Source organism: Phyllostomus hastatus, unplaced genomic scaffold (assembly GCF_019186645.2).
Source record: "Phyllostomus hastatus isolate PE091 unplaced genomic scaffold, TTU_PhHast_1.1 phas_contig_16, whole genome shotgun sequence".
NCBI lineage: Eukaryota > Metazoa > Chordata > Mammalia > Chiroptera > Phyllostomidae > Phyllostomus > Phyllostomus hastatus.
This window is the reverse complement of record NW_025333643.1, coordinates 2,844,735-2,869,938: the sequence shown is the minus strand read 5'-3', so window position 1 is coordinate 2,869,938 and position 25,204 is coordinate 2,844,735. Positions and strand designations below refer to the sequence as shown.

Genomic DNA, 25,204 nt, shown 5'->3' with positions numbered 1-25,204 from the left:
TAGCTTGGTAACCAGTTCTTCTTTTGCCCCCAAGATTCTTTGTCTCATTACTAGTAAAGACCTAGAATTTTAGTTTTCTGAGAGTCAAGCCTAGAGTTTTTGATTCTTCGAAAGTCACAAAACATGGGGCATCTTGGCCAGTATGTAAGTGGTCGGAAAAACTTGGGCTCCAGAGTTGGGCAGTTCTGGATTCTGATCATGACAACCATCTGTGCCACAGTTCCCTCATCTGTAAAAGGGGGATAGTGATGCCTAACCAGCAGAGTTGGCTAAGACATTAAATAATAACCACAAACCATCTTGGAGCATTTACAAAGTGTTAAGCTAAGCAGTTCCATGCATCGTTTAAGTTAAACCTCACAGTGGTCTATCACAGAAATCCATGAAGTACAGTTATTGTAATCATATTATAGATGGGGAAACTGAGGCTTGGAGATTTAAATAATTTGCTCAAGGTTACATAGCAAGCTGACTTTAGAGTCTTAACCACCTCACTGTATTTCATCCCTGCTTCTAGTACATCTGTTTCAAGTCCACTACCATGCCTAGCATTAGCTCCCTTCCCCCTTGACAAATCTGTTTGCAACAGTACAGCCAGAAATTTAAGCCTGGGAAAAATGTGTAGAAAAATATAAAGGAAGGTGACAGAGAGAATGCAAATTACCCATGTACTTGGGGATGGTTTGCAAAAGTGTTTTGCTCAAGACAGGCACCACCAGAAGGCCTGCAAGAAACCAGGTTGATTCTGTTTTTTTCAGCAACAGCTACAGCTACTGGCAGTTCTGTGGCTTATAGTGAACAGATACACTTTACATCATATAATAACCATACCAGCTGAAACCCAGAACAACAGACCCCTTTGGAGTGTCCCCCAGAAAGAATCTCCCTATTTTTTTAAGTCTCCTGCTATGTACTTCCTGGCCCTCTTACTACCCGGCCCCCATCCTCTGCCCCAGTTCATGGCTCTGAGGAAGGTATAAGGGATGGATGGTTTGGCCATTAGGAAGAGTAGGCAGGTGGAAATTCACTACAAAGTATAATGTGAAAGAGGCCTGAATTAAGTTTAGTACAACATAGATGGGGAGAGATGGCTGTAAGTGCTTGACAAAAATGCCCCAAAGGGGAAGCAGGATGTACTCAAGGTAGTTTGGTGTTTGTCTCTGGGGAGTAGAAAAGGTGGCATACGCTACAGAAATAAGACTAGGCTGGCTTCACCTCCTACATAATACTCATGTCACACTCACCTTTCTTAAAGGTGGTGATGATGGTCTAGAAGTTATTTTTGAACCTCTTTAAATTTGAGCTCAGTCACTTATGGAAGTGAGATGGCTTGCACAAAGTCACCAGTTTAATAAGAGGCAACTCTAACTAGAAGCTCTGGTTGGTGGTTAAATATTCGTTTTGTTAATGGGAAAGATAACTAGTGAATACAACTTGGAAGGCAAAATTTCTGAATATGACTTATGGGATGTAGTGGCAGAATCATAAAAGGAATTGTCGTATTACCAATGCTAAAAACCTCTTCTCTTAACATGCCAGTTAACAAATAGTATCTGGAAGAGGACTTCTGGTTGTCTCCTACCCTATTTTTTGTTTGTTTGTTTTCAGGAAACCTTGTCTAGTTTCTGCAATAGAAACCATTAATGAAGTATTAGTAAGATCTCAGTTTTGTGGAACTGTTTATATAGCCACTGTGAGCCTGTTCTCTTCCAGTATTTGAGTTTACTGATCCTGATACCTGCCATGTTAATTATTTTCTTCACACTTAAAATCAGTATTTGTCATTCAGACTTGGTTCTTGGCACTGATTTTTTTTTAACTTTTATACCTTTTAAGATCAACGATTACCATATTTGAGGATGATTGAAATAGTATTACAGGCTTAGTTTGGAGTAGCATTTTCCAGAAAGAATTATCAAACTTGAGAAGTATAATACATTTGTGTGTCCAGGACCCACCACCTCTGTGTCCAGAGATTAGCTGGGAAGACCCACAGGACTGACTCAGCATGTAGTCGTACTCAGGGCTGAGATTTATTACAGTGGTGGAGTAAGGAGTCACAGTTGGATCACAAGGGAAAAAGACATGGGCAGCATCTGGAGGAGCCTGTGTGCAGGCTTCCTGCCTTTAATCTGTCCCATAAAAAATCACACAGCATGTTTTGCCCCCAGCAACTAAAATGCAGCAACATGTGTCCTGGGAAGCCCATTAGAGATTCATTGCCCAAGCTGGTCACTCCCTACTTAGCATCTACCAAAATTCTAGATTCCCAGAAAGAAAGTAGATGCTTAAGATTAACTACATTGTGCAGTTAAGACACCGTAGCTAGTCTTATCACTTGGGGAAATTTTATATCACTGTAGAGAACTGTTTACCAGCCAAGTTCCAGATGTTAGGCAGGGGACAGCCTTGCAGGCATGCCCTTCTAAGGGTAGCAGGCTTAGACCTTATATGTCAACTATGTTCTGCACAGTTAAAATCAGTATTGGCAATAAAAAGGCCTTTGGTATAGGCCTTTTTTATAAAGCACCTAGAGTTTCTATTTGTTTTAACTTTTTCAGTTACAGTTGATGTACAGTATTGTATTAGTTTCAGGTGTACAACATAGTAATAAATATTTATATACCTTACAGAGTGATGAACCTGATAAATCTCATAGCCATCTGACACCATACATAGTTATTACAATATTATTGACTATATTCTCTTTGCTGGTCTCATCCCTGCTTTTTTGTAATTTTTAATCCTTTCACCTTTTTCACCCATTCCACAGACGATGAGTCAAAGAATCAAAGATATAGGGGTGCATGTCTTTTCAAATTAGTGTTTGGGTTTCTTCAGCTAAATACCCAGAAGTGGAATTGCTGGGTCATGTGGTAGTTATATTTTTAATTTGCATTTTTTAGGGGTTTTTTTTAAAGATTTTATTTATTTACTTTATAGAGAGAGTGGAAGGAAGGAAGGAAGAGAGGGAGAGAAACATCAGTGTGTGAAAGATAAATCAATTGGTTGCCTCTCACACACCCCCAACTGGGGACCTGGCCTGCAACCCAGGCATGTGCCCTGACTGGGAATTGAACCTGCGACCTTTTGGTTTGCAGGCTGGCACTCAATCCACTGAGCCACGCCAGTGAGGGCTATATTTTTAATTTTTTAAGGAACCTTCATACTGTTTTCTGTAGTGGATGCACTAATTTGAGATCCTATCAACAATGCATGTTGATGGTGCCTTAGAAAAGGGACTTCATCCTCACCACCATTGTTTTTTGATGATTTATTAATGATAGCCATTCTGGCAGGTATGAGGTGATATGTCATTGTGGTGTTAATTTTTTTAATTTGCATTTCCTTGAGGGTTGATGATGTTGAGCATCTTTTTATATGTTTGTTAGTTATCTGTATGTCCTCTTTGGAGAAGTATCTTTTGAGGTCCTCTGCTCATTTTTTAATTGGATTGTTTATCTGATTTTATTTTTGGTGTTGAGTTGTATGAGTTCTTTACAAATTTTGGATATTAAAACCTTATTGGATGTCTTTTTGGCAAATATCTTCTCCCATTCAGTGGGTTGTCTTTTCGTTTTATTGATGGCTTTCTGTGCTGTGCAAAACCTTTTTGGTTTGGTAGTCCCATTCCTCCCTCCCTCCCTCCCTCCCTCCCTCCCTCCCTCCCTTCCTTCCTTCCTTCTTTCCTTCCTTCCTTCCTTCCTTCCACAAGCAGGGGCATGTGAGAGGCAACCACACATTGCTTCACTTCTGTGAAAGATGCCATTGGTATTTTGGTAGAGATTGCATTAAATCTGTGGATTGTTTTAGGTAGTAAGGACATTTTAATGATGTTAGTTTTTCCCATCCATGAGCACCTATGTCCTTGCATTTATCTGTATCTTCTTCAGTTTTCTTAATTTCTGATAGTTTTCCAGTTACAGGTCTTTTACCTAGTTGGTTAAATTCATTCCTAGCCATTTTATTCTTTTTGATAGAATTGTAAATGGGATTGTTTTTTAAATTTCTTTCTGACAGTCATTATTGGTATAAAAAGAAATGGAACCAGTTTTGAAATACTAATTTTGTGTCCTGCTACTTGACTGAATTAACTTATTCTGTTGGTTGTTTTGGTGGAATTTTTAGGGTTCTCTCTCTGTAGTATGTTATTTGCAAATAACAGTTATACTTCTTTCTTTTCGATTTTGGTGCCTTTTATTTATATTTTTTGTTTTTGTGTGATAACTGTGGCTAGGATTTCAATACTATGTTGAATAAGAGTGGTGAAAGTGGACATCCTTGTCTTGCTCCTGTTCCAAAAGATTCTTATTTACTTTTTACAGAGAGGGGAATAGAGTGGAGAAAGAAAGGGAGAGAAACATCAGTGTGATAGAGAAACATCAGCTGGTTGCCTCCCACATGCCCCCAGCCAGGGACCTGGCCCGCAACCCAGGCATGTGCCCTGACCGGGAATCAAACCAGCAACCTTTCAGTTCACAGGCTGGCACCTAACCCACTGAGCCACACCAGTCAGAGCATTTCAATTTTTTTAACTGTTGAGTATGATGTTAGCAATGTGTTTGTCATATGTGGCCTTTATTATGTTGGAGGTGTGTTCCTTCTATCTCCACTTTGCTGAGAGTTTTTATCATAAATATATATTGGATTTTGTCAAATGCTTTTTCTGTATTGATTTTTGTCTTCATTTTGTTTATGTGATGTATTACATTGACTTGCAGATATTGAACTAATCTTGCAACCAAGAATAAACTGTACTTAGTCATGGTGTATGTTTTTTTTTTTTTAATGTATTGCTGAATTCTGTTTATATTTTGTTGAGGATTTTTACATCTGTTATTGATCGGGGATATTGACCTATGATTTTCTCTTTTTTTTGTAGTGTCTTCGTCTGGTTTTGGGATCAGACTAATACCGACCTTATAAGTTTGGAAACCTTCCCTCCTCTTCAATTTTTTGGAATAGTTTAAGAAGGATAGATATTAATTCTTTTTGGAGTATAGTAAAATTCACTTGTGAAGCCACGTGGTCCAGGACTTTTGTTTGTGGGAAGTTTTTGATTGATGACTTGATTTAGTTAGTAGTTATTGGTCTGTTCAGATTTCTGTTTCTTCCTGATTTAGTCTTGAATGATTGTGTATATCTAGAAATTCCTTCAGTTCTTACAGGTTGACTAAATTTGTTGATATATAATTGCTCATACTATTTTCTTACAATCCTTTGTGTTTCTTTGGTGTTGGTTGTTACTTCTTTTCTGAATTTATTTGGGCCCTCTCTTTTTCTTGATGAGTCTTGCTAAAGGTTTATCAATTCTGTTTATCTTTTCAAAGAACCAACTTGGTTTCACTGATCTTTAGTGTTTTTTTAGACTTTTGTTTATGTCTACTCTGATATCGCTCCCTCTTTCTCCCCCCCCCCCCTTTTAAGACTTATTTATTTACTTCTAGCAAGGAGGAGAGAGAGATTATCAATGTGTGAGAGATACATCAATCAGTTGTCTCTCACATGCCCACAACTGCCCGGCAACCCAGGCATGTTCCCTGACTGGGATTTGGACCGCGGGCCTTTGGGTTCGCAGACCGCCACTCAGTCCACTGAGTCACACCAGCCAGGGCTATTTTTAATCTTTATTATGTTTTTTTTCCCATTTCCATTTAGTCTCCTTATACCCCCACCCTAGTAATCACCACACTGTTGTCTAAATCCATGAGTCTTTCCTTTTTTCTCAATCCCTCCACACCCTAACCTCCGCCCCCCAACTAGTTGTCATCCTGCTTTCCATCTATGACTCTGTCCACATTGTCCATGTTAGTTCAGTTCATTCATTAGATTCTACATATGAGTGAAATTATATGGTATTTGTCTTTCTCTGGCTTATTTCACTTAGCATAATGTTCTCTAGGTTTATCCATTCTGTTGCAAAGGGTAAAATATTCTTTTTTACAGCTCAGTAGTATTCCATTGTGTAAATGTCCCATAATTATTTTATCCACTCATCATTAATGGACACTTGGGCTGCTTCCATATCTTGGTGATTGTAAATAACAATGCAATGAACATAAGGGAGCTTATGCTTTTTTTTGAATTAGTGTTTTGGGTTCTTTCAAATATCTTCTCAGGAATGGGATCGCTGGGTCAAAAAACAGATCCATTTTTAAGTTTTTGAGGTATCTCCATACTGCTTGCCACAGTGGCTGCACCAGTCTGCCTTCCCACCACAGTGCAAAAGGGTTCGCCTTTCTCCACATCCTCACCAGCACTTGTTGTTTGTTGATTTATTGATGACAGCCTTTCTGACAGTATGAAATGGTGTCACATTGTGGGTTTCATTTGCATTTCTCTGATGATTAGTGACATGGAGCATTTTTTCATATGTCTGTTGGCCTTCTGTATGTCTTCCTTGGAGAAGTGTCTGTTTACGACCTTTGCCCATTTTTTAATTGGGTTGTTCTTTTGGTGTTGTTTTGTAAGTACTTTATAAATTTTGGATATTAACCCCTTATCAAATGTATCAGTGAATATGTTCTCCCATTCTGTGGTCTTTTTATTTTGTCGAATTCCTTTGCTGTGCAGAAACTTTTTAGTTTGATGTCCCGTTTGTTTGTTTTTTATGTATTTCCCTTGCCTGGGAAGATATATCTGATTAAAAATTGCTATGAGCAATGTTCAAGATTTTGCTGCCTGTTTTCTCCTAGGATTTTTATGATTTTGGGTCTAACATTGAATGAAGTCTTTGATTGATTTTGAATTTTTGTGTGGTGTAAGAAGGTAGTCTAGTTTCATTTTTCTGCATGTATCTGTCCAGTTTTCCCAACACCAATTATTGAATAAACTATCTTTAGCCCATTGTATATGTTTGGTTCCTCTGTCAAATATTAATTGATTATAAATGTGTGGGTTTATTCCTGGGCTCTCTGTTCTGTTCCATTGATCCATGTGTCTGTTTTTATGCCAATACCAGGCTGTTTTGATTACTAAGGCATTGTAATACAGTATGATAGTAGGTAGTGTGATTGCTCCAACTTAGTTCTTCTTTCTCAAGATCACTTGTTATGTGGGGCCTTTGTGGCTCCATATAAATTTTTGAAATATTTGTTCTAGTTCTGTGAAATAATGTCATTGGAATCTTGATAGGAATTGCGTTGAATCTATAGATTATTTTGGGTAGTGTGGACATTTTAATGATGTTAATTCTTCCTATCCATGAACACAGTTATACTTCCACTTATTTGTATCTTCAGTATCTTATTTTCCAAGCAAGTACAGGTCCTTCACATCCTTGGTTAGATTTATTCCTAGGTATTTTATTCTTTTTGAAGCAATTGTAAATGAATTGTTTTCTTTTTCTGTTAGTTCATTATTGGCATATAAAAATGCTACTGTGTTTTGGAGATTAATTTTGTATCCTGCTGCTGAATTCATTTATCACTTTTAGTAGTTTCTTGGTGGAATCTTTGGGGTTCTCTATGTACAGTATCATGTCATCTGCAAATAAAGACAGTTTACTACTTCCTTTCTAATTTGGATGCCTTTTATTTCTTCTTGTCTGATTGCTGTCGCTAGGACTTCCAGTACTGTGCTGAATAAGAGAAGTGAAAGCAGACAACCTGTCTTGTTCCCGATCTTAAGGGAAATGCTTGTAGTTTTTGCCCACTGGGTGTGATGCTGGCAGTGGGTTTGTCATATATGGCCTTTATTATGTTTAAATTTGTCCCCTCTATTTTCACTTTGCTGAGTTTTTATCATAAATGTGTGCTGGATTTTATCAAATGCTTTTCCTGCATCTGTTGATATGATCATGTGGGTTTTATCCTTCACCTTATTTATGTGGTGAGTCACATTTATTGATTTGTGAATGTTGTACCAACCATGCATTCCCGAAATAAATCCCACTTGATTGTGGTGTATAAGCTTTTTAATGTATTGCTGTATTCAGTTTGCTAATACTTTGTTGAGGATTTTAGCATCTGTTTCATCAGGGGTAGTGGCCTCTAATATTCTCTTTATAGTGTCTTTATCTGGCTTTGGAATTAGGATAATGCTGGCATCATAAAATGAGTTTGGGAGCCTTCCCTCCTCTTGAATTTTATGAAATAGTTGGAGAAGGGGAGATGTTAGCTCTTCTTGGAATATTTGGTAAAATTCCCCAGTGAATCCATGTGGTCCAGGACTTTTGTTTGTTGGGAGTCTTTTGATTACTGCTTCAATTTCATTAGGTGTAATCTCTCTGTTCAGATTCGCTGATTCTCCCTGATTTAGTTTTGAAAGACTGTTTCTAGGAATGTATCCATTTTGTCCAGGTTGTCCAGTTTGTTGGCATATAGTAGTTCATAATATTTTCTTACAGTCCTTTGTAAGGTATCAGTTGTTATTTCTCCGCTTTCATTTCAGGTATTATTTTTAGAGATCCTTTCTTTTCTGTTGATGAGTCTGGTTAAAAGTATGTCAGTCATGTTTATCTTTTGAAAAACTTAGCTCTTGGATTAATCTTTTGTGTCATTTTTTTACTCTTATTTCATTTGTTTCTGCTCTGATCTTTCTCATTTCCTTACTTCACTTTGGGTTTTGTTGACCCATTCATTGTTTAATAACATTATTGAGCTTCTATGTCTTTGTATGTTTTTCTGTGTTCTTCTTGTGGTTGATTTTTAGTTTCATAGCATTGTGGTCAGAGAAGATGCTTGATAATGATTTCAGACTTCTTAAATTTATTTCGACTTGTTTTGTGTCCTAACATGTGGTCTGTACTAGAAGATGTTCCATGTGCATTTGAAAAGTATGTATGTTCTGCTGCTTTGAGGTGAAATGCTCTGAAGATATCACTTAAATCCGTTTGATCTAGTATGTCATTTAAGGCCCCTGTCTCCTTGTTGATTTTCTGCCTGGAAGATCTAGCTATTGAAGTCATTGTGGTGTTAAATTCCCCAACTATGACTATATTTCTGTCTGTCTCTCCTTTTGTCCATCAAGATTTGCTTCACTTATTTAGGTGTTCCTATGTTGGGTGAGTAAATATTTACTAAAGTTATATCCTCTTGTTGGATTCTTTCCTTTATCTTTATGTAGTGTCCTTCTTTGTCTCTTACTATAATAGCCTTGGTTTTAAAGTCTATTTTGTCTCATATAAATACTGCTACTCCAGTTTTTTTTTCTTTTCCATTTACATGAAATAACTTTTTCCACCCCTTTACTTTTAGTCTGTGTGTATCTTTTGATATGAGATAGAGCTCTTGGAGGCAGCATTTATGTGGGTCTTGTTTTGTTATCCATTCAATACCCTCTGTCTTTTGGTTGGAACATTTAAGCCATTTACATTTAAGGTGATTATTGACAGTTATGTATATAGTGCCAGTTTATTGTTACACTGTTTTCCTCGGTTTTATTTTTCTTTCTCTTTTTTCTTCTTTTTAAAGCAAGCCCTTTAACATTTGTTGCAGTACTGGTTTGGTGTTAACAAACTGCTTTAGCTTTTTCTTGTCTGGGAAGCTCCTTATTTCTCCTTTGATTTTAAATGATAGTCCTGCTGTGTAAAGGATGCTTCGTTGTAGGTCCTTGCTTTTCATCACCTTGAATATTTCACACTGCTCACTTCTGTCCTGAAATGTTTCTGTTGGGAAATCAGATGCCATTCTAATTGGTGCTCCCTTGTAGGTAACAACTTGCATTTTTCTTGTGGCTTTTAGGGTTGTCTCCTTGTCTTTAGGCCTTGTCATTTTAATTATGACATGTCTCCATGTACGCATCTTTGGGTCCAACTTGTTTGGGACTATCTGAGGTTCCTGGATTTGTGTGTCTTTTCCCTTCACCAGATTAGGGAAGTCGTCAGTCATTATTTCTTCAAATAGGTTCTCAGTCCTTTGCTCACTCTCATCTCCTTCTGGTATTCCCATGATGCAGTAGTTGTTATGCTTCATGTTGTCCAAAATGTTTCTTAAGCTCTCCTCTTTATTTTTTAGTAATTTTACTAAAAATTTTAGTACTTTTCTTTATCTTTCCATTTTGGCTGCTTTGTATTTTCTGTCTTAGCTGTTAAACTATTCTGCTGTTAAACTAAGCAAGGCTTAAGCTCCACAGGGTGGGGTTGAGTAATTCCTATGGGTGTGCTTTTTGCCTCCCCTCAGGCTGATGCGATTTGGAGAGGGATGGTTTGCCTGAGAAAGATGGCTTCTGCAGCATGGGGAACAAATGACTCAGCACAGGGATCCTGATGGCCATTCCATCAGTTCTCTCCCCAAAGCCACCAGTCACAGACTTTTCTCAGGTATCTCTAGTTCACTCTGCCATCCCTCTGCCAGAGCCCAGGGTAAGTGGCTGCGAATGAAATGTTGTGCATTGGCCCTTAAAGAAGCTCTCTGCATCTCCAGCCATCTCTCCCTGGCACACAGAAACCCTGCTGTTTTTCACTGCTGGATTTTACCTGGGTTCCATTCTGGCTTTGGTGCTGTAGGCTGGGGAGTCCAACTTGGTGTTAGATCCCACACTTCTCCGGGGGAACCCCCTGGCTGCCGAAACAGCCCTCCAGCAGTTCAGCTGCCACCTTCCAGCCATCTTGTGCCTCCTCTGCATTCCCCCTCAGTCTTGTGGTGGTGAAGTGGTTTCTTCTATCTGTCCTTGGTGATTAGGCTTCTCTCCATCTAGTGTTCAGTTGTTTATTCATGATGATTTCTCTATAATTTAGTTGTAATTCCAGATTGGTCCTGGGAGGAGTGTAGCTTCCACTTACTCCTCTGCCATCTTGGGTGTATATTTTTTATTTACATGTTTCATCTTGTTTTCTTAAGCCCCTTTAACATTTCTTATAATACAGGTTTAATGGTGATGACCACTTTTAGCTTTTTGGTCTGGTAAGCTCTTTATCTCTCCTTTGATTCTAAATGAAAGTGTTGCTAAGTAGAGTAATCTTGGTTGTAGGTCCTTGATTTTCATCACTTTTAATATTTCTTGCCAGTCCCTTCTGGCCTGAAAAGTTTCTGTTGAGAAATTAGCTGTAAATCTTATAGGACCTCTCTTGTAGGTAACTAACTGCTTTTCTCTTGCTGCTTTTAAGATTCTCTGTTTGTCTTGAACCTTTATATTTTAATTATGGTGTGTTGGTGTGTGCCTCTTTGAGTCTGTCTTGTTTGGGGCTCTCTGCACTTCCTGGACTTGTATGCCTATTTCCTTTGCCAAGTTAGAGAAATTTTCAGTCATTATTTCTTCAAATAAGTTTTCAGTTCCTTGCTCTCTGTCTTTTCTGTTTGGTACCATTATGATGTGGATGTTGTTCCACTTGCTGTTGCCCCAAAGGTCTCTTAAACTAGCCTCATTTTTTAAAATTCCTTTTTCTTTTTGCTGTTCTGATTGGGTGTTTTATCTTTTGTTGAAGTTCTCACTGAATTCATCTATTCTTCCCCTAAGTTTATTGAGCATCCTTTTAACCAGTGTTTTGAATTTTGTATTTGGTAGATTGCTTGTCTCCAGTTCACTTAGTACATATGAATTGCCCTTAATTGCTGTTTCCATGTCTGTGGGTAGTGTTGAACCTCAGCATCACTGGCTCTGAGAGCTGGCCCTGATTACAGCAGATAAACTTTCAGCCCCTGGACTGATCCCATGGATCTGGAGTAACTCTAGCAGGCCCTTTTGCCAGCCAAGTGTGTCCTTCAGGAGTTTCATTTGTGGAGCTCACTGGATGGTGCCCTGGTGTGGTGGGAAGCCAGCCACTGGGAGTGTTGGTTCTGGAGCCTCTTGGGGGCCCTCCAGTACAGGCTTAAGGCAGCTGCAACTTTTGTTTGGCTTAAAGGCACTTGGGAGAGGTTATACTGCAAACTGATGCCAGCTGCCACTTGTGCCATGCTTTGGTCCCTTTGGTGGGCACTGATGTGAGCTGAGGCTGTCCCTGAAAGGGATCAGGCCCACAATGGATCTGCCTTGGGCCAGCTGGTAGTATGTGAGTTCTTGACTATGTGCAGGGAAGACTTCACAATACAAGTCCAGGTGATTTTGAGTATATGTTTATTAAGGCTGGGGACAATGAAACAGAGTGGCTTAGGATGGAAGAAACAACAAGAGAGTGCCTAGGTGGTGCTCTGCCTTGGCCCTCTAGAAATGTTAATGGAAAGAAGTGAGTCATGCTGGGCTGCATGAACTCACTGAGAAGTAAGTCATAGTGACAGAAGTAAGCCAAAGCAGGGCTGCTGTTAGCTTACCAAAAAGTCAGAGAAAGCGGGGACTTGGAGACAGGTTCAGAGAGCTAGCTCAGAATAAGCTGCTGTGCTTACTGCTCCCCTGGTTGCATGTCTGGTGGGGACCCTTAAGAGTTTAGGAGAAAGAAAATAAAACATAATGCCCAGGAAAAGTAGGAGTGCCGGTGTGTTCCAAGGAGACATGTTCTAGGTTCGTTTTGAGTGTTCTTACCTGTTTTGTAAAGGCGGGTATCCTAGGGAAAGTCCTAGGGGAGGGTCTCAGTAGAATATTCATCATGTGTTCTTTAATATGCTGATGTGCCAAAATGAGTGCATGGAGGGACCAGGGTCATTTTATGGTCAGCTTTACCTCTCTCTTTGATTTGTTTGGTTCTGATTGGGTTTTTTGTTACATATTCCCTTCATTTGTCCTTGGGTTTAACTGGCACAGATGGCATAATTGGGTCTCTGTTATCTGTCTCCCTGACCAGGGTGATTTAAGCTATTTACTCTCTGGTTAGGGAGGAGAAATGTAAACCATTTGGTCTCAAGTGTTGGTTAGGGATGATGAGATCTTATAGTTTACTAGCTGGCTGTAAATTGCTCTAATTGGCCCCATTTATCTAACCATTTTTCTCAGTTTTGTTTTCCCATTTATTAAAATAATTCTCCTAATATCTAACTATCCTGTCTCAAGGCCAAGCATCATTTGTGCCAAGCTTGTGGACACTTAGTTGTAGTATGTTCAAAGCCAAAACTGGCCGCCTTTTATGCCAAGCTTGGGGCCATCTGATGGGAATTACAGTGCAAGTTGAGTCCTTTGCCACTTGTGCTGGGCTCGGGGCTGCTTAGTAAGAGGTACAGGCCACAGAAGGCCAAATGCTGCTTGTTTGGGGCTTGTGGACCTTTGCAGGGTTTTAGGAAAGTCCACAGTACAAATTCAAGCAGGCTGCTTTTGTGGAAAAGATGCTGGACATGGCTGGGGCTGGGTACGTGAGTTGAGTGGGTCAGGGTCTCAGGGCATCACCAGAGCTGGGCAGCCAGTGTTAGCCAAGTTAATGAAGACCTCAGATTTGGCACTGGGTGGGAGGAGACTTTAACAAAGGAACAACAGTGCCTGCCACACTTCCGTCAGGGAGAGAGCTATCCTGACCCCTGCTCTTCTTGCCTTACCCTAAAGCTAGTCTGTTTAGTTTCTCCTCCCATGTCCCTGGTGTGTTGTGAGCTGCTGCCCCAGTACTGGGGCTTAGAGTTTGTAAGTGAATGAGTGAGGCAGTGAGTCAGTGGATGGCCCCTTCATAAGGAGCTCCTAGATCTCCAGCAGCCCTCTGTCTTACTTGGGCATAACCCCTGCTGGTTTCACAGCCAGATGTTATGGGAACACTTCTTCTTTGGCACTGGTGTCCTGGCCTGGGGAGCTCTAGTGGGGCTTGGGCCCCTTGCTCCTCAGGGGGGCCTCTACAGTCAAGACATCCCTCCCAGTACTCAATTAGCACATCATAGGTGAGGGATCTCTCTGTTCTGTGTCTCTACCCCTTCTGCCAGTGTCATGGTGGCTTCTTCTGTATTTCCTTAGTTATGGTACTTCTGTTCACCTACCTTTCAGGTGATGCTCAAAGATGGACCATAATTTAGTTGTAATTTTGATGTGATCATGGGAGGAGGCAATCACAGCGTTTACCTGCTCTGCCATCCTGACCAGACTCCTCTTAGGTTTTTAACGAAGAATACCCTTAGTTCGTCAGACTGGGTGTCCTTGCCTTCCTGCCTCACTCCTTCTTTCCCTCCCTTTCTTTACCTACAGCAGACTTACAGCAAGTGAATGTACAGTCTCTGATCTAGAGGAAGACCTCCAAGGGAGTGTTGCCCGGGAAAAGCCTAGCTGATCACCCAGAAAAGACTATAGGGTGTCGCCTCAATATAGTCCCTTAAGTCATAGGGTCCAGTTCTCATCTTTGTAGGCTTAGAAATTTGATTCTGTTGGTGTACTTAGAGGTAGCTCATGATAGCCAAATTTAGGAGAGACTGCCGTAAAAATTTGAAATTTTTTGAAATTTCCCTGCAGCCTTTTATAATTTCCCTGCATCCTTTCATAATTTTCCTGGAAGAAGAGAAATTGTCAGATCCCAATCACTGCTTCCTCTGCTTTGGGGGAGATGAATCGGTGAAGAAAGAAGTATGCTTGGTGAGCAAGGAGGGATGGAAAGTCTTCTTCTTTGGCACTGGTGTCCTGGCCTGGGGAGCCCTAGTGGGGCTTGGGCCCCTTGCTCCTCAGGGGGGCCTCTACAGTCAAGACATCCCTCAGATCTTACAGCCTGTAGCTGAGGCACCCTCCCATCCCCACTGTTGGTACCAGCGTGCAGCGTGGATCGTCATTCGTGTCCTCTAGCACCCTTTCTCTGGAAAGGGCAGTTGGGCCTCTTGGGTCTTCCTCGCCTTCCCTAGAGACTGTTTCCTGCCTTCTGTTGTCAGTCCTTTTTGCAGTTACTGGCAGAACCTTATGATGGTTAGGTTTAGGCTTTTTGTATTTAGTGGCATTTAGTGATGTTCCAGCTGAGCCTTCCTGAAGTTGTTCCCACACATTCTTCATTAGCGACCAGACGTTCCTGACTGTGTTCAAGAGCACTTGGTCTTGTGGTTCAGGAGCCCAGACTGGGGAGCTTCGTACCACTGGTTGCCAGCCGTGCGTCTGGGGGGTTGGAGGAGGGAAAGCACACTGGGCTGGAGGGGTGAGAAGGCTTCTTGGGAGAGTCAGGATTCATTCATGAAGGAAGGTGGATTATAACTAGTGCAGGGAAAGATGGGGCGCAGTGTCTTACACAGCAGCCCCATTATAGACAAGGCAGAGTGACAGGGGAGTCAGTTTTGGTGGGAAAAGGTCAGGGATATCTGAGAAGACCAGACCTGGGGTCCACTACCCAGCAGTTAGATCTTCTGTAAGTCATCAAGCCTCTCTGAAGTTCAGCTCTCCTGTTTGCATCATGAGTGTAGTAATAACACTCCTCAGTGTTGTTGTGGTTCAATGAGACGGTGAGGAAGTGAAAGTGCTAGAGTAATGGTAGTACGGTTGTTCATCACATCTTTTGTCTTCTTCTCATAATGTACTTGCCCAAAGATCTTCATTTAGGGGGTGTGTCAGTTACCCTCTTATAAAAAAGAAAAATTGTCAAAGTCATGTGGGGGGTTGGTCACACAAGATTGGTCCTGAGTTGATCATGTGAGAGCTGGTGCTCGTATATGTTGAGAATGCATTCTACCGTTCTGTTTACTTTTGAATATGTTTGACATTTTCCATAATGCATTTTTTAAAATATAGTCCACAGATAAAGTTGCTTTACAAATCAGCCTCCTAATGGGCTCCTCACATGCATTGTTCAGTCCTCTCTGACCTGTTCTTCCACACTGTAGCTCAAGTGGCTTTTTCTGAGAAAAGCCTGGGGAGGGGTATGTTTAATGAAAGTAAACAGTTTTCTATGTGACGGACACTCATAACCGTTGCTCTCCTGCTGTCTGTTTTAAATCTCTGAGAAAGACCAGGCCATGGTTTCCTAAGCTGACTGTGGGCCCTTTCTCGCATCTTGAATACACACTCATCAACATTACAGCTGATACCGAGGTGTCTTGGAGCACAGTTAGGGTGATGACACTCCCATGCCCACCCCCTCACCATGGCTCCCTTCCCTGCCTTTCTTGCTGTCTTCTCTTCCGTCGCGTACTCCTCTCACCCACTGACACCCCCTCCATTTTGCAGACTCGGCTTGGGTATGACCTCCACTGCGACATTACCCCTGATGTCTCTCCGCACTCTGCGGGCTGTGATAAGGCACTGATCACTCTTGTGGCCGTCAGTTTGTCAGTGCTCTTCACTGGACTTTAATAAGACCTGAACTTTTGAGGGCACCTACCGTCTGATAGGTACTATACTGAGCATTTTTTATGTATTTTTTAACCATACCCTAACCAGTATTAGTATTTATAATTTTTAATAAAGATTTTATTTATCTATTTTTAGAGAGGGGGAAGGAGGGAGAAAGAGAGGGAGAGAAGCATCAGTGTGTGGTTGCCACTCACATGCTCCCACCTGGGGACCCAGCCCACAACCCAGGTGTGTGCCCTAACTGGGAATCAAACCAGTGCCCTTTAAGTTCGCAAGCCAGCACTCGGTCCACTGAGCCACACCAACCAGGGCTATAATTCTTTAAGACTTGCCTATCCAGTGTGGCTCCGTTGGTTGGAGCATCTTTTGTGCACTGAAAGGTCACAGGTTTGATTCCCAGTTGGGGTCCATACAGGAAGCAGCCAGTCAATGTTTCTATTACATCAGTGTTTCTCTCTCCACCTCAACTCTGGAATCAATAAGTATTAAAAATAAATAAGACTAAAACTACCATTTATTATTACAAGATCAGTGTGTATTCATGGTAGAAGTGTGAGAAAGTACAGATCAGCAAAAATAACATGAAAATACCATAAACCACTGAGGATTGCCACCATTATACTGTGTAGTAAAATGGTGCAGTTGCTATGGAAAATAGTATGGCAGTCCCTTAAAAAATTAAAAATAGAATCATCATATGATCCAGCAGTTTCACTTTTGGGCATATATACAAAAGAACTGAAAAATTCAAGTATTTGTACACCCATACTCATAGCAGCATTATTCACAATAGCCAAAAATTAGAAACAACCCAAGTGCCCATAAATGAATGAATGAATAGACTAATTGTGGTCCATACACACAATGAAATATTATTGCACCTTGAAAAGGAAGGAAATTCTGATGTGTGCTGTACCATGGATGAATCTTGAGGACTTGATGCTATGTGGAATAAGCCAGGAACAAAAAGAAAACGCTGTATGTTTCCATGTATATGAGGTCCCTAAAGCAGTCAAATCATAGTGATAGAAAGGATGATGGTTGCCAGGGACTGAGGAGGGGAGGGAAGTTAGTGCTTAGTAGATAGAGAGTGTCATCTGGGGAAGAAGAAAAGAGTTTTGGAGGCAGATGGTGGGGATGGTTGCACAACAGTGTAAATGTGCCTAATGCTACTTGAACTTTTCACTTAAAAATGGACAAGATGATAAATTTATGTTGTGTATATCTTTACCACATTTAAAATGTTTTTAAAAGCACATACAGTATGCTTTCATTTTGGTAAAAATTAATTTAAATACATATAAATACATGCATTTAAAAATCTGGACAGAGTGGGGTGAAAGTGGGTCTACCAGTTGTGTGGAAAGTAATACAATAATTAATATATAATAATACAAGAATAAACTCTGTGTTTCACATAATCACCACTGTAAACCTACATTTGCCCCACCCTGTGTATAGTGGACTAGGGATATAAAAGACTGCCACAAAGTCACCAGCAAAACTCAGATACTAAACTGTCCTTTTAAAATAGCCCCTTAACACAAAACAAACAAAACATTATAAGTAAGATGCCTACCTGTAGTGCGGGGGGGCAGCTCCACCCGCATGGCCTCCCTGGCCGCCACGGATGAGGATAAGTCTACCAGGACATGATCTGCTTGGGGAGGAAAGGTGGCCAATCTCTCAAAGGAGAAGGGCCAAGAGCCTTTTCCTCAATGGGCTTTTATTGCATTCATTTTGCACAGGAATACAGGTAAAGCTCATTAATCACTGTTAGGCAGTAAGGATCAAATAATAGGTAACATACAAAGAACTGTGAGGGTCTGTTAGCTAAAGGACTACAAAACTTTGGGAAACAAACTCATTTCCTGCTCAGGCCTTTATCATTTAATTAAGAGCATTCTTAGCAAAGCAGGTTTCACAGGATTTTATGTATTCTTTCTTAGGCCTGATCACCCAGGGAACCTGTCTTTTCCAGCACAGGGCTGCACCGCCCTCTGTCATTGTTTCAGGCTTAAGTCAGACAGGGGAAGTAAGGCAGCCAAGAGATGAGGAGACTTCTTGCAGACAGAATGAGCACTCGGGCTATGTCAAAGCTGAGGGGCGAGGGTCCATCACCTGCTTTTGCTATAGCCCCCTGAGTCTTTCCCTGGGGGCTCCCCGTGATCATGCCTGTCTTAGGTCGTCCCTCCCTTGAGGAGTCTTACCCGTCATTGGCTAACCAACCAAGCATTGGGGGCCAGATAGGGTGAAGTAAAAGGGGCAGAGGCGGTGCCCCTTGCCAGGGAGATAAGCTTTGTCTCCTTAGTGGCTTATGGTCCTAAGGTCACTCACTCAGCCTTAGCCATGCAGGCAATTACAGCTTCAGAAACCAGGCAGGGCAGTTCCCAACACTTACCCCAACTTTGTATAAAAAAAATACACTGCAGTTCACCCATGGATCTAGCAGGCTTCAAAATGGAGAGAAAATATTATTAAACATTTTAAGGAAAAACTGCTATTAATCTTACGATCTTATGTCCTGTTGTTGAAAGGCAATTCTCAGAATTATCTCACATGAATATTCACTTCTGAAAGTAATTAGTAGAAATCCATAGTTCATTGATATACTATAAATAGAGTTCAGTAAACAGAGTATATCACAATATATTTACAACTCTTTAATTCATAAGAACTCTTTCAGGCTGTAAGTTTTCTGGTTCATTATATACATGGATTAATTTCTATCAGGCATCTTCACATTACTTCTGTTTCTATTTCTTTTTCAGGGGAGTCTTCACAGGTAATGGTGTGGGCCAGCTTAAGTTTACATTTAAGAGGTTTTATCCAGTGAGTCCTCTCATGTCTTTGAAATAAACTGGGATAACCGAAGCCTTTCCCAGAGTCTGCAGTGTTACATGACTTCTCTTTGGTGTGCATTGTCACACGTCTTTGAAAAGTTGTGACAAATGAAGGCTTTTCCACAGTCCTTACATTTATAGGGTTTCTCTCCAAAATGAGTTACTTCATGTGTTTGTAAGGAACTGGGATCTCTGTAGGCTTCACCACATTGTTTATGTTCAGACTGTTCCTCTCTGGTGAGATTTCTTGCATATTATTGAAGATCCCTGGGATACCTAAATGCTTCACTACATTTTTTTATTTATATGTTTTTTCTCCACAGATTCATATGTTTGAAAACTGTGATGATATCTGAAGCCTTTCCCACATTCCTTACATTCATAAAGTTTCTTTTCAGGGAACTGGGATCTCTGTAAGCTTTACCACCTTCACAGAGTCTCTCTCCAGTCTGAGTCCTTTTGTGTCTTTGTAAGGCACTAGACTGCCTGTAGGCTGTCGCACATTACTTACATTCATAGTGATTCCTTCCAGGTGCTTGAAAACTCTGATAACATCTGAAGGTTTTCCCACATTCTTTATATCGGTAGGGTTTCTCTCCAGTTAATTTTCTTTACTATTTTTGAAATTTTTTTAAAAGGTTTTATTTATTTATTTTTAGACAGGGGAAGGTGGAGAGAGAGGGAGAAACATCAGTGTGTGGTTGCCTCTTAGGTGCCTCCTACAGGGGGCCTGGCCCAAAACCCAGGCATGTGCCCTGATGGGGAATCAAACCGGTGACCCTTTACTTCACAGGCCAGCACTCAATCCACTGAGCCACACCAGCCAGGGCAGATATTGCAGTTTTCCTTTCTAGAAGTTACATTTAGTTCTTTTTATATTTTCCATTTTTCTTTGAATCCTTCAGCATATGAGCATATTTATAATAGCTGTTTTTAGAGTCCTTGTCTGCCAATTCCTGATTCCTGTTGATTCACCTGTTACTCCTGTTACTAATTTTTCTCCAGGTTTTGGGTCACATTTACCTGCTTTTTGGCGTGCCTTTGTAATTTTTGACTGGATGCCAGACATTTTGAGTGATTTGAGTGTTTGAATTTTGTCTTCTTTCAAAGAGTATTAAAGTGTGTTTTGGGTGACAATAAGATATTTCTTTATATAGGGTGTATCTAAAATACTCTTTACACCCTGGCTCAGTGGATTGAGTGCCAGCCTGCAAACCAAAGGGCTGCTGGTTCAATTCTCAGTCAGGGCACATACCTGGGTTGCGGCCAGGCCCCCAATAGGAGGCACGCAAGAGGTAACAGCATATTGATGTTTCTCTCCCTCTCTTTCTCCCTCCTTTCCCCTCTCTAAAAATAAATTTTAAAATCCTTTTAAAAAATAAAATGTTCTTTACTTTAGGACTTGTTTACCCTTAATACAAAGGTGTGCATCTCTGGGATCTCTTTACTATTTGCTCTGCGTGTTCACCCAGGTCTGTACTCTGGCTAGACAGAATAAGAATGCCTCCCAGTTATTTCTTTGGGGACAGAATTAGACATCTCAGTGAAACCTTCTTATATGTATATCTTTAGGTGCTATGTTATCTTATTTGATCTTTACTCACAATCCAGTAAAGTAGGTAATGTGATTTTCCTTTTATAGGTAAAGTTAGCAAGGCCCAGGGAAGCTGGTTTTGTGACTTGCTCATAGGTTACAGGGCTGGGTGTTGGGCCCAGGTCTCTTTGACTCCATTACAACCATACCCTGTAAGCTCCCTGAGAAAAAGGGAGCAGTTTTCCAGAGAGTATTTCCTCAGTTATGAGATGCACGTTTTATACATGTTAATGTATCTCAGATCAAGAGGATATATCTTGAAATAGAAATAAATGGGATCACTTTTCTTTCAGAAAAGCTGTCATCGAATTCGTTGTGGTGTGTCTAAAATCACTATGTCGTCTTAGACCCTGACCGGTCTTGCTCAGTTGGTTGGGCATCATCCTGCAAGGCAAAAGGTCACTGGTTTGATACCTGGTCAGGGGGCATGACTGGGTTGTGGGTTCATCCCCAGTCAGGGCACATGCAAGAGGCAACCGAGCGATATCTCTCTCTCACGTTGATGTTTCTCTCCCTTTCTCCCTCCCTTCCCCTCTCTCTAAAAATAAATATCAATAAATAAAATAAAATTAAAATATAAATAAAAAAATAAAATCACTGTGTCTTAGAAGCAAGGAAGTATGTCTCCATTGCAAAATAGAGCCTTGAAACATAACATATGCATAATAGACTTTTGTTTGCTCAGTTAAAAAATACGGTGATTTTATAAGCAAAGTGTTCTACAGTTTTATGCCTCTGCTTGTTTCCTCAGGTATTTTATGCATGGTGTGTGTCGGGAAGGAAACCAGTGCCTGTTCTCACATGACTTGGCAAACAGCAAGCCGTCTACCATCTGCAAGTACTACCAGAAGGGCTGCTGTGCTTACGGGACCCGTTGCAGGCAAGAGCCCCGCCCTGCCCCAGCTGTTGTGCTGTGTTGGACACCATCAGGGACTCAGATCCTTTGTTTGGAGCATGGGTCTCCATGAGGGAAAGCTTAAATTTAAAAGGGGGGAGGGAAATGAGGGACAGCTGTAGTAGTGGCAACAATACATTTTTTTAAGTAATATGACAACATTACAAAAAGTATGACAAATAATTTTGAAACCTCAATTTCGGTACCTAAAGCTAATCTTTCAGAAACACTTTTCAGGCCTTATTCTTATGAGTCTCTAGTCATAAAAATTGCATTCATAGTATATTTAAGATTGTGTATCTTCTTTTTTCCCCACTTAAATGTCATAAGCTTTTTCCTGTGCCACTACTTTATCCATAACTGTAATTTTATGTTTCATAATGTTAACATCATCATTTTATTAACTCTGCTTCTATTAGAAATTTAAGTGGCTTCCAGTTTTTTGCTGTGAGTACTCCTGCAGTGAACATTTACGTACATAGAGTCTTCCTTTTTGCCACTGACATCTGTAGACAACTTTATAACTTTTAAATGGGGAAATATCACAGAAACCTGTTCTTGTCCTTTTGTAGTTAAGAGCTGCTTTGTTCTTTCCTGGGCTGCAAAGCCCCCTTCGTTGCCTCCTCTGGCTGCCCAAGGGACAGAGGAAGTTGGCCCACCTTGCCCTACCCCTGCCAGTGGCTGCCCTAGAGAGACAGCCCAGGAAAAGCTGGGCTCCTCTAGTTGTTACACTGGCCATTACTAACACTGTGGGCACTCCTGCCAAAAGAGCACTGGGTTGCGTGTCAGGAGATTTCAGTTCAGTATCTGTCTGGAATCTTCAGGGTTTCTTTGTGTGGTCTGAGGCCGTGTGTCTGTCCCACTCAAGTCCTACAAGGACACTTAATTGTCAATGATAAACTACAGTGTGCCACTTGCTCTGAATTGCCAGGCAGTTCTTACTTAGTGATAAGCCTCTTATCAATTAAAATATGGGGAAAGATTGTTTCATTCTCCATCTCCATAAATGAAGGAGAAAGTAGGACATTCCCCGTCTGGGCGGTGTGGGAGACATGTGCATGTAGTGTGTCTGTAATGCATCTGCTGTGCGTTTTGTTCAGATATGATCACACGAGGCCCTCTGCTGCAGCTGGTGGTGCTGTGGGCTCTGTGCCCCACAGCGTGCCCTCCCCAGGCTTCCACAGCTCTCAGCCTCCTGCCAACCTCAATGCACCTATCGTGAAAACTAACTTACATGAGCCTGGGAAACGTGAGAAGAGAACATTGGTACTTAGAGACCGAAGTGAGTGAGCCCCTTTTGTTGCCTCTTTGAAAAGCATTCTTGTCTTGTTCTTCATGTTCCTTTCTGGTCTTCTCTTGATAAGAGGGCTGCTAACCTAAACCCCTGCAAGCTGTCTAAATGTAGATACACCAAGTCTGTCCTGAGAATGGCCTTCATTTGGCTGCAGAGTGTTCAGATGATGCAGTTGGCCTTGTGCCCAAGGCTGAGCTGAGCCCCAAGTTTGGCCTGGCAAAACATAAACAGTAACTTTTTTGTCAGTGTGTAGCTGCTGTCCTCATAGTGTGGTTGCCCAGTTCTGAGAAGCACCATATTGTTCATTTCGAAGCTATGTATTTTAATAAAGACCCTGTCTCATCGTTTGACCTCTAGGTCATGTAGCTCTTACGCTGAGCCAGAGTTTGCCATTTCACGTTGCACCTTTAGTAATAGAATAACATGTTGGGTTTTGGGGAGTGGTCCCTACCCTGGAATAGGGTTTGGGGAAGAAGAAGGCTACAAATCATAAAAGTTGTTTATTGTCTGGTCCTCAGCAGGTGAAGGGATTTCTAGTTCTCAGAATTGTATGGCATAAGATAGGCAGATTCCATCCTAAGCAAATAAGGAATTGATCCTGTTAAATGTGCCCCCTCTGAAAAGGCCAGAAGTGTGTGTGTGATGGGAAGGAAGGGAGAGTGAGAAAGGGGGGAACCATAGGGCAATTCTAATGTTGACCTCAGGACCCAGAGACTCATTCTAGATTTTCACTAATTCTAGGTCATTTTAAAATGATGGGAACTTTACTGGTATAAAGGAAACCACTGTATTCTATTGACCACATTCTAAATTCTCTTTGACTTTTATGTATATATAAAAAAGATATATCGACATACACATTTTAGTATTAACTGTTCCAGATGTTGACATTTCCATACTTGCTGGTTTTGTGTTTTGTTTTTTGTTTTTTTAAGATTTTTTAAATTTATTTTTAGACAGAGAAGAAGGGAGGGAGAAATAGAGGGAAAGAAACATCAGTGTGTAGTTGCCTCTTGTGCGCCCCCCATTGGGGACTCAGCCCACAACCAAGGCATGTGCCCTGACCAGGAATTGAACCAGCAAGCCTTTGGCTCGCAGGCTGGCACTCAGTCCACTGAGCCACACCAGCCAGGGCTATACTTGCAGTTTTTAAATAACTTCAGTGTTCTTTTGTATAAATATATCATGGTCTGGTTTTGCCATTTCCCTGTGTTGCCCATTATAGTTTTCATTTAATGTCACTATGTACATTTTATGCTGTTCCTTTTCATTTTTCCCACTTGACCTGTTTTTTCTATATGTTCCCAAGAGAGAAATTCCCAAGGTCAGAGTTTCTTAATCTGTTAAATTTTGACTAGCTGCTTATCAGAATGGTTGGCCCAGTTTTCATGTACGTGTGTGCTGTGTGCTTTATATTAAGATCTCTCTGGCCTGGCTGAAGAAAAGGCTTGCCCAAGTGTGAGTAATCCAGGAGGCAGTGATCCCCAGAGTAGCCTGGAGATGAAGCCGAATTCCTACCTAGATGCAATCAGGAGTGGCCTCAGTTATGTAGAAGCTGGCAGCTCCTACAGCAGCGAGCAGCAGCTGTGCCCCTACGCAGCTGCCGGGGAGTGCCGGTTTGGAGATGCTTGTGTCTACCTGCATGGGGACATGTGTGAAATCTGTAGGTTACAAGTCCTGCATCCCTTCGACCCAGAGCAAAGGAAAGCTCACGAGAAGGTAAAGTTAAAAGCCTATGTATGAACTCATTTTAAGAAGTTTGAAATGCACTGAATGACAAAATTGTTAGTATTTCTGCAAACATCTGTCTGCCAGTAATACCTGCATTATGTACCTGGTATATTTATATCCTATTAAGTCCTTTTTCCTGTTGTCATTTGACAGTTCTTGACTATTTAGAATAAAGAAAAAAGGAGAGACATCAGAAACATAAAGCTATGCAAAGTTCAGAGAATGAATCTCGCTCAGGAGCCGTGTGCGTGTGTGTGTGTGTGTGTGTGTGTGTGTGTGTGTGTGTGAGAGAGAGACAGACAGACAGACAGACAGACGTGCACACCCCTCCTCCCCAGGGTTCCATGTCATGGTGGTTGCAATCTAGCCAGGCTGAGCTCTAGAGAATCTGAGAAGCTAAGTGTTGAGGGGACCTTTCAGGTCGTTAGATCCCAGTGTTTAGGAGGCACTGCCTCACAGTGGGCCCTGTGCTTGGCTTAGGGCTCTGAAGATGAGTAAGAGAGAATGGGCAAAGCCCGTGGCTGCACTGTAGAAGCCGTCACGGTATATGGGGGTTGAGTCTGCCACCCTCCCTTGTCTTCCCTGGGGGGCCTGTTCAGGTGAGTTCAGAATTAGAGCTTCTCTCTTCATGCAGGTGTGTCCAGGTCTTGGTGCTATGCAAGTTGATTTATCTCACGTCTGTGTCCACTGTGAGCTCCCAAGGGCAGAGCCTAGGTCTTTGTATTCTTTTCATTGACTCTAATGCCTGATACACAGTACTGTGCATCACCTGCTTACTGAATACGTGAATTCATTAAGTAATTGGT

The 25,204-nt window shown here is 41.3% G+C and overlaps 1 protein-coding gene across 1 annotated transcript in view; it reads left to right on the top strand.

The window, feature by feature from the left end:
* Window positions 1-25,204, top strand: part of MKRN2 (makorin ring finger protein 2) — a 42,897-nt gene that overhangs the window by 4,662 nt on the left and 13,031 nt on the right. The window contains exons 2-4 of the mRNA XM_045832058.1: window positions 21,230-21,358; window positions 22,474-22,655; window positions 24,088-24,386. Coding sequence (XP_045688014.1) covers window positions 21,230-21,358; window positions 22,474-22,655; window positions 24,088-24,386 — 610 coding nt within the window. The remainder of the gene's footprint in view (window positions 1-21,229; window positions 21,359-22,473; window positions 22,656-24,087; window positions 24,387-25,204) is intronic.